Source organism: Acomys russatus, chromosome 7, assembly GCF_903995435.1.
Source record: "Acomys russatus chromosome 7, mAcoRus1.1, whole genome shotgun sequence".
NCBI classification, from domain to species: Eukaryota; Metazoa; Chordata; class Mammalia; order Rodentia; family Muridae; genus Acomys; species Acomys russatus.
Genome location: NC_067143.1, coordinates 54,193,051 through 54,205,614, shown reverse-complemented (window position 1 = coordinate 54,205,614; position 12,564 = coordinate 54,193,051). Strand labels below are relative to the sequence as shown.

The 12,564-nt window shown below is 48.7% G+C and overlaps 1 protein-coding gene across 11 annotated transcripts in view; it reads right to left on the bottom strand.

Moving 5' to 3' along the window:
- Positions 1–12,564, bottom strand: part of Pgap2 (post-GPI attachment to proteins 2) — a 28,838-nt gene that overhangs the window by 2,592 nt on the left and 13,682 nt on the right. For 8 of the 11 annotated variants that reach the window (XM_051149088.1, XM_051149090.1, XM_051149093.1 and 5 more), the window contains 2 exons: positions 12,246–12,358; positions 9,348–9,522 (listed from right to left, as the gene is read on the bottom strand). In XM_051149088.1, the coding sequence (XP_051005045.1) occupies positions 9,348–9,512 (165 nt within the window). In that variant the 5' untranslated portion in view covers positions 9,513–9,522; positions 12,246–12,358. Of the gene's footprint in view, positions 1–4,030; positions 4,362–9,346; positions 9,523–12,245; positions 12,359–12,564 lie in introns of those variants that run through there. The other 3 variants (XM_051149085.1, XM_051149086.1, XM_051149096.1) reach the window with 2 other exon arrangements.

Sequence of the window (12,564 nt, the reverse complement as noted above, 5' to 3'; positions counted from 1 at the left end):
GGTGTGGTGGTGCACACCTTTAATCTCAGCAGAGACAACAGCTGGCACATCTCTATGAGTTCCAGGCCAGCCAGGGATACCAGGAAAAATAAAAAAAGGAAAATGAGCCTGTCCCTGTGCACCTCTTCCATCCATCTTTCGCAGTGCCTGGAACGCCTCATTGTCTGAGGAGCTGTGGACTCGCTCCCTAAGCTTGATCAAAGAGGGGAAGCTAACATTCCCAGAGCTGCAGGGACCGGTCCTATTTGATAGACAAGAGGACGGGAGCAGGGGAACAGTGGTGTAGATTGGGTAGGAAGAAGATCTCTTGCAAAACCGTGCTTGGCAAACTTTCACACACATAAACTCTCTGTAGAAGTCTGTGTGTGCATGCAGGTCTAGAAGGTGAGAGTCCCTTTCGTAAAAGATCCTTACTATCAGAAGCTACCAGCCCACTGCCCATGCTTTGTACAGATACTTTTAGACTCGTAATACCAACCAGGACAACGTAGAGGCCGGCAACTGGGCAGCTCTGCTCTACGTGTCAAGGGTCTAATTTTTAGATCCTTAGAAACAAAAGTTGTGGAAGCTCCATTCCTTCCTTCCAATGAAGACGCTGAATGTGCCTCTGGACTGCTGGTACAGTGGGCAATGCTGGAGGGAGCTCCCAGGGCATGAGGTAGGTCACCCAGGGACTTCACAGGCACCAGAGCACCGCCAGAGGAAGCTAAGTGCCAAGTCACACCCCAGCTCTGCCTTTATCAGTTAAGTGACCCTGAGCAAGGCTCTACGCCTCTCTGAGCTCCAATATGGTTATAGTTATAATGTCACCTGTCCTATAGAAAAGGCTATGAGCCACATGGCTACAGAGTATCAGAAAACCACTTATAGGGGAAAAGCAGCACACCAGACAGTGAGACCTCTCCTCTGGCCTTTAAAGCCTCTCTGATGCCCCAAGTTGGGTGACTGAGTGCTGCCTTCCTGGAATGGTCATTCTGAAGACTACTTCCCAATCCCACTACTTTGTGGGGAGCAGGACAAGTATCTGAAGCCTCCTGGGAGAGCTCACAGTATTCAAGGTGGTGGCCCCTGACTGAGAGGAAGAGAGGGCTAGTGGTGATCAGGCTACTTCACAAGCTTCTTTCAAATTAAAGGTGCAGGATTTTGAGAGTAGGGACTGTCTCATCCATCACCTACAAACATATACATATAATCAGGTAAATACTTCCACTTTCTTCTCCAGCAATTAAGTTTCCCTAATTCACTAAGTGTGCCAACAACAACCTCAGAAATTAACAGACACCGATATACACAGTTCACTCCAAACATCCCCATAAACCCAGAGCTAAAAGCACTAATGAGGAAAGAACCCTGTTCTAATAGGGAAGTAGATCAGAAATTCATAGAGGGAAAGTTTCAAGAAATCCCCTAACCAGGGACTGGAAAGATAACTCAGTAAAATGTTTGCTGTTCCAGCATTTAAACCTGAGTTTGAGGCCAGGCAGTGGTGGTGCATGCCTTAATCCCAGCACTTGGGAGGCAGAGGCACGTGGATCTCTGAGAGTTTGAGGCCAGCCTGGTCTACAAAGAGAGTCCAGGACAACCAGGGCTATTATACAGAGAAACTCTGTTTTGGAAAACAAAAACAAACAAACAAAACAAAAAACCTGAGTTTGAGCCCTAGAACCCAGGTAAAGGAAGCCAGGCACAATGGCAGGTACTTGTAATCCCAGTGCTGTGTGCGGAGACAAAGATAGGGAGATTCCTGGGGCTCACTGGCCAGCTAGCCTAGCCAAATAAAACTGTCCTAGAAAACAAGGTGTGGCTCCTGAGATATGACAACCCCACATAAACACACACTCACGTGCGTAAACACACACACACACACACTCCTTATCAGTTTGTACCACTAAAGAGTAATTCTTTTGGCTTCAGGTAAAAGACACACATACACACACACACACACACACACACACACACAATTATAGAAAGCTTATCTACCTCTTATCCTCCACTCCTTACCAACTTGACAAAAACTCCAGTTCCTGATGATTCCATTTACTCCTCTGGGCTCCACTCTCTCATCTGTGTCCTCAGTCTCTATCTTGGCAGTGGTCTCATGTAGAAGCCACTGCACTAACATTTCCACTGTCTCCCTAGTCTTTTTTTGGTTTGGGTTTTGTTTTTGTTTTTTTTTTTTAAGGTTTATTTATTTATTATGTATACAATGCACATCAGATCACATTATAGATGGTTGTGAGCCACCATGTGGTTGCTGGGAATTGAACTCATGACCTCTGGAAGAGCAGTCAGTGCTCTTAACCACTGAGCCATCTCTCCAGCCCCTTGGTTTGGGTTTTTTAAGACATGACTTTGGACTCCACTCTGTAGACCAGCCTGACCTCAAACTCACAAAGATCCACCTTCCTCTGCCTCCAAGTGCTGAGATTAAAGGTGTGTGCCACCATGCCTTGCGTGATCTCCCTAATTATTTTGGGGTGGGGAGGGGAGGCTTGAGATAGGGTTTCTCTGTGTAGCCTTGGCTGCCTTGGACTCAATTTGTAGACCAGGCTGGCCTTGAACTCACAGAGATCCTCCTGCCTCTGCTTCCCCAAAGTGCTAGAACTACAGGTGTGTACCACCAAGAGACCAGTGTGGTCTCCCTATTTTTTTTTTTAAGATTTATTTATTTATTATTATATATATAGTGTTCTGCCTGCATGTATATCTGCAGGCCAGGAGAAGGCACCAAATCTCATTATAGATGGTTGTGAGCCACCATGTGGTTGCTGGGAATTAAACTCAGGACCTCTGGAAGAGCAGCCAGTGCTCTTAACCTCTGAGCCATCTCCCCAGCCCCAGTCAGAAGCTGGATCATGTCTCTTTCTGCTTACAATCTTCCCAAAGCTTCCCACACCCTCAGGATGAAATCCACAGCTGTCAGCCTGACAGTCACAATGATACTCTCTCACCTTTGCACATCCCAGCAACAAAGTTCACACCTTCAGGAAAGAAATCTCCAGTATCCAAGCGAGGTTAAATGTCTCTTCTGAGCTCTATAGTCCCTGCATTCCCTTTTATTACAATAAGATCCCAATTCAGGGTCAAGAGATAGCTCAGCAGTTAAGAATGCTTGGTTCCCACCTCAGGCAGCTCAACCATCTGTTACTCCAGTTCCAGGGGACCTGATGCCACCTTCTGGCTTCATGGTACCTGCACTCATGTACACCTACTCACACACAGACACACACAGGAAGAAGCCAGCGCAGTGGCACGTGCCTGTTATCCCAGCGCTCAGGGAAGCAGAGGCAGGCGGATAGCTGTGAGTTTGAGGCTAGCCTGGTGGCTACACAGAGAAACCTTGTCTTGAAAAACAAAACCAGAACAAAAAACAAACAAACAAAAAACCTAAACTAACCAACCAAACAAAAAAATTCCAGCTCACTACACCGTAACTCCATCTAAGGACCATCTCCAGTATGACTGAGATGCTAAGAACAAGGATGTGTTCACCTCCACTCCTCTGACACACAACTCGTCCTCCTGAGTCTTCAGAAAAGACCTAGTAGATTGATCTAGGCAGCAGTAAGCCTGAGTAGACGTACATTGTGGGGTCTATGGCTGCCAGAAGAGAAACCAAGCTTGAAGATTCCAGAACAGGTACCATGCCCCTTGAGCTAAAACTACCTGTTACTTATCCTGGCTCCTGGCCTCTTGTGCATCCTTAGTCCCTACCTTCCTCTAGTCTAGTTTTTCTTTAGTATCTTCCTCCTTCTCCTGACCAAGCCTGCCCAGCCCCAGTTCCTCCCCTCCCCCACACCTCTTACCATCCTCTGCCCCAACTCCTTTGTACTTTGTGTAATCCTCCTCCGACTGACTCTGGAGGTGGTGGAGACTCTATACTTCTCCATGAGCCCTGACCTGCCTCACCTCTGACCCTTCTGTCACTTTCCTCTCTCTGATGCTCTACTTTCTCCTACTCCCCGATTTCCTCTTACCACTACCTCATAACCTGCCCCTGCCCCAGGTGCTGAGGGGTCCTGGAACTCACCCCACAGTCAGTGGCCACTGTGTACTCAAAGTGGAACACCAGAGACCAGATGATGCAGAAGAAGAAGCCGAACAGGGGGAAAGTGATGACCCACCAGACAAAGGCCGTGAAGCGGAGCCGGAACACGGTCCCATCGAGGTCCAAGGGCGTAGAGAGCATCCTGTAAGGAGTGGTCCAAGCAAGGCAAGGGGCACAAGTTGGGGCCGGGTAGGATACCTGGGCCTGGGAAAGTAGAGCCTTTTCCAGAGCTGGTACAAAGAAAAGCCAGAGCATAAACGATAGGAAGGGCAGAAGGAGAAGACAAGAAGATGAAGAGAGGTGGGACAGGCGTGGCAGATTGGGCAGGGGCAGCTCTCAGGAACCATGGCACTCTGACGCTCTCTCTATTCCACATCTGTAGGAGCCTAGACAATACAGGATCCTGGGGCCTGGACATTGGAACTGTGATGGCTTCACAAGCACGGTCCTCATGGCAGCTGAGGAGAAGGGTCAGCAGTGGAAAAGTTATCACTCCCATCACACAGGAGAGGAGACCAAGGCCCGGACTGAAGCTGCTACCTAGCAGCTTAAGGCCCTAAATTAAGGACCCTTGGCTCAGATGAGCTGGGACCTCCCACTGACCCTGTCTGATCACATTCCTCCTTCTCACCCATGTTTAACCAGGAACAATGAGAATGTCCTAGGGCCCATTTCAGTAGAACTACAAGTTACCAGCCACCCCACCCCCAGGCTCTTAATGAGCCAAGCCACAGGTCAGCAGACTGATTCTGTGGAGGCCCAAATATCTATTCTTTCCGCTCCGAGCGGCCTATCTTATCCAATCCAAAATCTGGAGGAGTATGAGGGACCTGGGAACCTTCTCCCTTCAGCTTCAGCTCAGTGTATTGAGTCAAAACCAGGAAGCCTCCATCCACGGAAAATACACACCCAGGAGGCTGGGCTGGCCTCATCCTTCTTCCCTCCGGGCAGAGAAGCCCAACCCCCACCCCCAGTCCCCACAGCCCTGACCACCATGGCTCCTTCAGCTGGGCTCCCTCTGGGGGCAAGCTGAGGCAGAGATCTGGGACCAAGTCTTTCCTTGCATCCCATCCTTCCTCCCGTTAAGGAGGAAGTAGACCTGGGTCCACCAGCCTAGCTTTCCATGAGGAATGGGGTGGAATGGGAGGCTGATCCAGAGACACTTACACTGGGTGCTGAAGAATCCTGGGATGGGACCGAAGGCTGCAGCCAGACTGAAACTGCTCCAGAACAGAGGGTCCCACCCCCAGGTCCTCAGGGCCTGCCCTCCCGCCCACAAAGCCAAGTTCTCCATGCCTGCCCAGGCACACAGCCTTCTCAGAATCAACAAGGCCACCTCATAAATCCCAGAACACTGTGCAACTATAAGAAGCGATAGTGACTAAGGTCAGCCCACTAGCTCCTTTGTCAGGCATGGAGGCGGAGACCTTTCTAAATATTGTGTCCAAGAAAGACGAGTCAGTTTCTAGAAAGGGACAAGGAGAAAGAACAGGATCCGGCTCTGTTCTGATTGGATCATGACTGGGTTTGTTTTTAGATCCACTAAGAGAGCTGACTAATCCTGTATTAAGAGAACCAAGGGGTTGGTGAGGAGGCTGAAGGGTATAAAGTGCTTGCCATGCAGCCTGGCGACCTGAGTTTGGTCCCAGAACCCATGTGAAGCTGGAAGGAGAGACCTGACTGCACCAGGTCGCCCTCTGACTGTCACACCTGTGCTATGGCACATGCATGCGGGAGTGCATGTGCTTGCGTGTATTCACATACAGAGAGTAAATAAAATAGAATCAGAGCCAAGAGAGCTCTAGATAGGCCTGAAGACGAGGTATCTGTAAAGCAACAGCTAACAGTAGCTTGGGCTACATCCACAGAAGCCTGACAGTACTAGGATTGAACAGCATTGCTGGTGCCTGAATTGCGCAGGCCAGCTGACATCCAATTATCCAGATCTGGGCCCAACAAAGACAACACAGTTAACAACTGGATAGAGTCCAAGGATGTATTTAGGGTTGTAAGGAGCTTATGGACCCTGTGCTGGAAGACTGCCTGCAAAAATGAGAGCTATGCTACTAGAAGAGACTTAGAGGTCTCCATTACTATCTCCTCATCTCTACAGGCTAATGTAAAGCCCGGACGAAAGCACAGCTCTACGGTCGTCAAAGCAGAGCCAAGGCCAGGGCAGGGATTTGGAAGGAAATTTGGGTTAGCATGGTTGTGCATACCTTTAATCCCAGCACTTGGGAAGCTGAGGCAAGTAGATGTCTGTGAGTTGGAGGCCACTCTGTTCTACATAACAAGTTCTAGGCCAGCCAGAACTATACAGTGATACCCTGTCTCAAAAAAACACCTCCCTCGCAAAAAAAAAAAATAAATAAAAATTAAAAAAAAATCAATGCTTATTTTTCAAAGAGTGTACCCGCTGTTATTTACTAAGCCTCCTTTAGAACAGGTTACCTGAAGAAGGAGCTCCCTGCTACTTGGAATGTATAAGCAGAGGCACCATCATTAACATTGGGTGTGGTAGGCTAGGTCACTTATTTTATTCCTAGGGTTGGTCCTTCCTGGGATATTCTGGATAGGAAACTCAGAGCATAAATAAAAGCTTCAATTGTATCCAACAGAAGAGTCCCAGGGAGTGGGAGTGAAGCATCCCCAGGGCCACCAGGCCAGCGACTACCTATGCTTTAGTTGCCTGACTGGTATGCCAGGTGTGGGGCAGAGGGTTATCAGGCAGACTGAGGTCACTGGTCCCGTTAGCCCTCAGGGCCAGCCAGAAGGGCAGAGCAAACAGTTTACTCTGTTGAACTTATAAGCTGTAAAACCTTTATAATTTTGTTTGGACTATCTGCCTTTCCCAAGGTCCTGGGAAGTCCTACCTATTTACCCTACAAATACTCTCTGACTCAGTGCAGTGCTTGTTCTCCAGGAGATCCCAGTCGGCGCAGGAAGACAGATATGGAAATGGTATGAGAGAAATGCAGGCAATAACACTGAGAACAGTAGGCACTTAGAAGAGGGAATTAAGTTTGACTCAAAGAGGCTAGGCAAGAGTGTCCCGGAGGAGGAGACACCTTGGAAGGGACTTTCAGGATGGACAGGAGTTAGGTAATGGGAACATATGATGTACTGTCTGAAGTAAGCACTAAGGCAGGAAATGACCTTAGATCACCCAGTTCAGTGGTTCTCAACCTTCCTAATGCTGCGACCCTTTAATACAGTTTCTCATGTGGTGGTGGTCTCCAATCATGAAGTTATTTTGTTGCTACTCTATAACTGTTATTTTTTTTCTTTCCCTTTTTTTTCATTTTTTTTGAGACAGGGTTTCTCTGTGTAGTCTTGGCTGTCCTGGACTCGCTTTATAGACCAGGCTGGCCTTGAACTCACAACGATCCACCTGCCTCTGCCTCCAGAGTACTGGGATTAAAGGCGTGAGCCACCACTGCCCGGCTTATAACTGTAATTTTTCTACTGTTATGAATCATAATATAAATATCTGATATGCAGGATAGCTAATATGTGACCCCTGTCGGGGAGGGGTCACAACACACAGTTGAGAACCGCTAACCTAGCTATTCTCCCAATCCGGTTCCTTCCATTTACCTTTACTTATTTGTTAGAGGGTGGGGGTGAGATAGGATTTTGCTTTTTTTTTTTTTTTTTTTTTTTTGGTTTTTTGAGACAGGGTTTTTCTATGTAGCCTTGGCTGTCCTGGACTCACTTTGTAGACCAGGCTGGCCTCGAACTCACAGAGCTCTGCCTGCCTCTGCCTCCCAAGTGCTGGGATTAAAGGCGTGCACCACTACTGCCTGGCAAGATTTTGCTTTGTTGTTGTTGTTGTTGTTTTTAAAGATTTTACTTATTTATTATTATATATACAGTGTTCTGCCTGCATGTACACCTGCAGGCTAGAAGAATGCATCAAATCACATTATAGATGGTTGTGAACCATCATATGGTTGCTGGGAATTGAACTCAGGACCTTCAGAAGAGCAGTCAGTGCTCTTAACCTCTCAGCTATCTCTCCAGCCTTGTTGATGTTTTTCAAGACAAGATTTCTCTGTGTAGGCCTGGTTGTCCTGGTTCTTTCCTTGTAGACCAAGCTGGCCTTGAACTCACAGAGATCCAACCACCTGCCTCTGCCTCCAGAGTGCTGGGATTACAGGTGTGCACTCATTAGCCCAGGCTGACCTTGACTTCACGTGAGCCCCCCTGCTTTAGCCTCCCCAATGCTGGGACTACAGGCATGAGCTACCACCTCTGGCTTCCCTAGCCTCTGATATCTCTCAGCAGACTGTGTACCCTCAATCAACGGTCATCTGGACAAATTAGAAAGAAAAATTTCAAGTCATACTGAACAAAAGCATTCAGCCTCCACACTCCCAGGCAGGATCCTGTGCTGGAGCTGGGCCTCCTGTGGGGGCCTTCAGAGCTCTCTCTCTCAGGCTACCTAAGCCGCATGGCCAAGCTCTGCCTCACCTGAGGCTCTGCTTTTTATCTCCTGACTCACTTCCTAACCTTATGATCGCTGACTCTTTCTCATTTTCTTCCTCCTGCTGTTTTCCATCCTTTGCACTGCCCAGCCCACCTCCACAGTCTAACCCATTCACTCTGGTATTTTATGGACAAAGAAACTCAAATTTCTTTTCATGGTTCAAGTACCCTCAAGGACAGGGGACACACCTTAGAACACATATTCGAGCACATAACTAGGTCCCCACACAGACATAATTTCTCTCTCACACACAATCCTACCTAAAGCCATTAAATATAGGCGCATCCCTCACAATCACATACATGCTTAAAGCCTGAAGTGACACACTGTGTCCTCTACAATGTCCTTATCTCAGTCCCATCCTCCCCTCACCCTCCAGGAAACACTGGAGCTCCTGAATCTGCTCTTCTATAAAGCAGGAGAGTCTTGGTTTTTATTTCTTTGTTTGTTTTTAAAGCAGAGTCTCTTTATATAACCCTGACTGGCCTGCAATTCACTATATAGATCAGGTTGGCCTCAGAGATCCACCCACCTCTAACTCCCAAGTGCTGGGATTAAAGACATACCTGGCTCGGGTTCTGGGTTTGGGGACTGCCTAACTTTAGTGACCCCAGTTCCTAGAATGCTCATGGAAAGTAGAAGGAGCCTAATTCAGGAGACCTCAATTTACAAGCATTCCACTACCACCCAGTAGCCCGGTATGTTTAATGGAGCCCGAAGAACTGGCTAATTCTGTTAATATCAAGTCAGGATCTTGGAAAAGATCCAGATGGGTCTGACTGTGAGCCACCAGTGCCATACAAGCCTTACCCCACAGTGTGTAGACGTTGTCTCCTTGAAGTGGAAAAGCAGGGACCACAGGATACAGAATAAGAAAGCGACAAGTGGACAGCAGACTGTGATCAGGGCCACCATAGTGAAGCGAAGCCGGACTAGGGTCCCATCCCGGTCCAATGGCAGTGGGACCTGGTACATCTTGTCAGACCTGAGGATGGAAGGTGTGCTGTCAGGCGGAGCCTCAGGCGGCAGGGCTAAGGGCTCAGTGGCAATGCTAGCACTCATGCTTGATCTAAAACTTAGGAGTAGAGAGTGTGAGGAGACTCCTAAACTTTGACAGCTCCTGTACCAGATGAGGAAGACTCAGGTCCCAAGGCAACAATCAACTTCAGTTTCTGAGGGAAGACAATGAACTCTGTCTATACAGACATAAAGCTTGAGACAGACTGGATGGCCTTCTCCTCAACCCTCTGCCCGCCTAGACAGGCCTTGGACTGAAGTATTTGATTTATTTAGTCTCTCACTGGTTCAAGAACCAAACTTAAAGCCAGGCGGTGGTGGTGCATGCCTTTAGTTCCAGCACTTGGGAGGCAGAGGCAGGTGGATCTCTGTGAGTTTGAGGCCAGCCTGGTCTACAGAGTGAGTTCCAGGATAGCCAGAGCTGTTACACAGAGAAACCCTGTCTTGAAAAACCAAACAAAAAATAAAAACAAAACTTAAAATCAACTGGTGAACAGACTGGCTGGTGTCCACCCAGCCAACCCTAGCCCTCTGCAGCCTCTTGGTTCCTGTCAGTTCTCCCGGCTTCACTCACCAGAGCAGGGCCCTGCTGCACCTTCAGGCTCTTCCCAGACTCTGGGGTGCTGTATGCAGGCACAGCAATCCAGTGCAGCAGGGACTCTGTGGAAGCTCACAGAACCTCCATCCCATGATTGTCCCTGCCTGCAGCCTCACGTGCTCTAAGGGTGAAAGGCTTTGCAGAATCAGGCCTGGTGATAGCCTGGGCTTGCTGTGTGCAGGTCAGAGCTGCTTGCTCAGCTTCTGGTGGCTTCCCCGTACCCAGTGCCTCCTGAGGCAAGGTAAAGCTCTTGAAAACTGGGTTTTCCCTCCGACAAGAGTTTCTGCTAGGTGGTGGTGCACACCTTTAATCCCAGCACTTAGGAGGCAGAGGCAGGGGTCTCTCTGTGAGTTCAAGGACAGCTTGGTCTACAGAGCAATTTCTAGGACAGCCAGGCTACACAGAGAAACCCTGTCTCAAGAAATCAGAGAGAGACACAGAGAGATTTTAAAGTCAGGCACTATAACAGCTAAGCAAGCATACACTAACAAGCACAGAATGGAAGCTCAGACAGGACTCTACTCAGTCAGCTGTAAGGATGTGTAGGGTCCACAAAAAGCCATATATTTCAATTCTGACTTTCTTGATCCCGTTTTCTCTGGGCCAAAATCTAGGCAAAAAGGTCAGATTTATACTGGAGTGAGCAAAGAAGAAAAGAAAACAAATACTATGTATCTGTACAAGATGAAGTAATCTGTCTGTTCTCATTGTAAAGATGGAGGAACCAAGAGGAGAGAGTCTCTTCCTCAAAGCTAAGACTGGGGAATAGTCATTCCCCAAGTTTAGGTTTCTTGGTGCCAAGCTATAGCCGGCTCCAGGTACATAAAAAACCGGCCCTTCTGGTCTCAAGCCATGACTCTTTCTGGCCCCACCCTTAAACAGAACTCTGATCTCAGGCTGGCCTCCTAACATTCCAGAAACAGGTGGACACGCCTCCGCATTTTCATCTACCTTTCCACCCACCTCTCCGCCAGGTCAGCTCAGGCAGCCCGACCCAAGTTCTCAAGTCCTTCCTTCCCTTTGGGGCAATAAATATTTGATCAAGCATCTCCCTGGGGAGCTGGAAGTGGCAGTGATGACCCTCCCAGATCCAACCCATTTCCTGGATAGGGCTCTCAATGAGAGCACTCCCCACCCAGCCCACACCTAGCCTCTGCTGAAGTTGATTTAATCCAACCCTCCTCCTAAACCATGCCGGAAGCCAGCTGCTCCTTATCCCCTGGGAACCACTGGGCTCCTCTAACTGAAGAGACCTGAACAGGCTTACCCCGGGCAGGGACGATGAGGTGCAAGGACAACGTCAGAAACAAACAGGAGAGTGGGTCCACTTCTTGGCAGTGTGCCTGGCCTCCCTTTTTGGTGTGTGACCTTGGACAAGTCACCTAACCATCTTGGGCCTGTTTCAAAGTGTACAAGAGAAGGAAATCAACACTTGGGAGGCAGAGGCAGGTGGATCTTTGTGAGTTCGAGGCCAGCCTGGTCTACACAGTGAGTCCGGGACAGCCAGAATGATCACACAGAGAACCCTGTCTGGAAAAACCAAAGAGAGGAGAGGAGGGGAGAGGAGAGGAGAGAGATTGGGGGGGGGGGTGTTTAGATTACTTATAAGGCTCCTCCAACTTGTTCACTGCTTCATATCTTAGTCGGAGGAGCTCACTACCTTACGTTCTGCTCCCAGACAGCTTTAACTTCTTCACTGTTACGGCTTTGTTGACTTTGTTCTATCTTAGTTTGTGTGTGCACATGAGCTTGTCCAGAAAGGCTCTTTCTGTGTATCCTAGACTTTCAGAAATTCACCCATCTTTCTGTCCCTGCCTCCCTGTGGCTGGGATTGCAGGCATGACACAGGACTCTGAAAACTGACTTTGTAGGAGTGTCCCCACTTCACATCCAAAGTCCCTAAAGATCTCACTACCACACTCCTGTCGGAACCTGCATTCTGAGCTCAGTAATACACACACACACACACACACACACACACATATATATATATAATCTCTTTTAGTTCTATTTATTTTAAGAGTAGGTGCTGTCCTCTGGGTTCCCATTTCACAGAAGAGTTAACTGAGTCCAGAGTGTTTAAAAACACTTACTCAAAGCCACACGCTAGTAACCGGCAGATCTGGGATTCAAAACAAATCTATGAGGTTCCAAGGCTCCTCCAGCCTCCATCCACAGCGCCTGAAGGGATCCTGAGCAGAAGGCCCTGCGGAGTAAATTAGGCAGCACTTAATTGCAGCACACCTAGCCCTGCTACCGCGTAGGCAGAGGCAGGGGGAGGCTCAGCGTCTAGAAGCCTGCCGTTCCTGGGTTCTGAGTGTGTGCACAAGGCGGGCAGGCACCCGGACTGCAGGCCTGTGGAGACCGGATCTCGTGGCCGGGCTCCCCGAGTGGGGTTGCCTGGAGACCCGA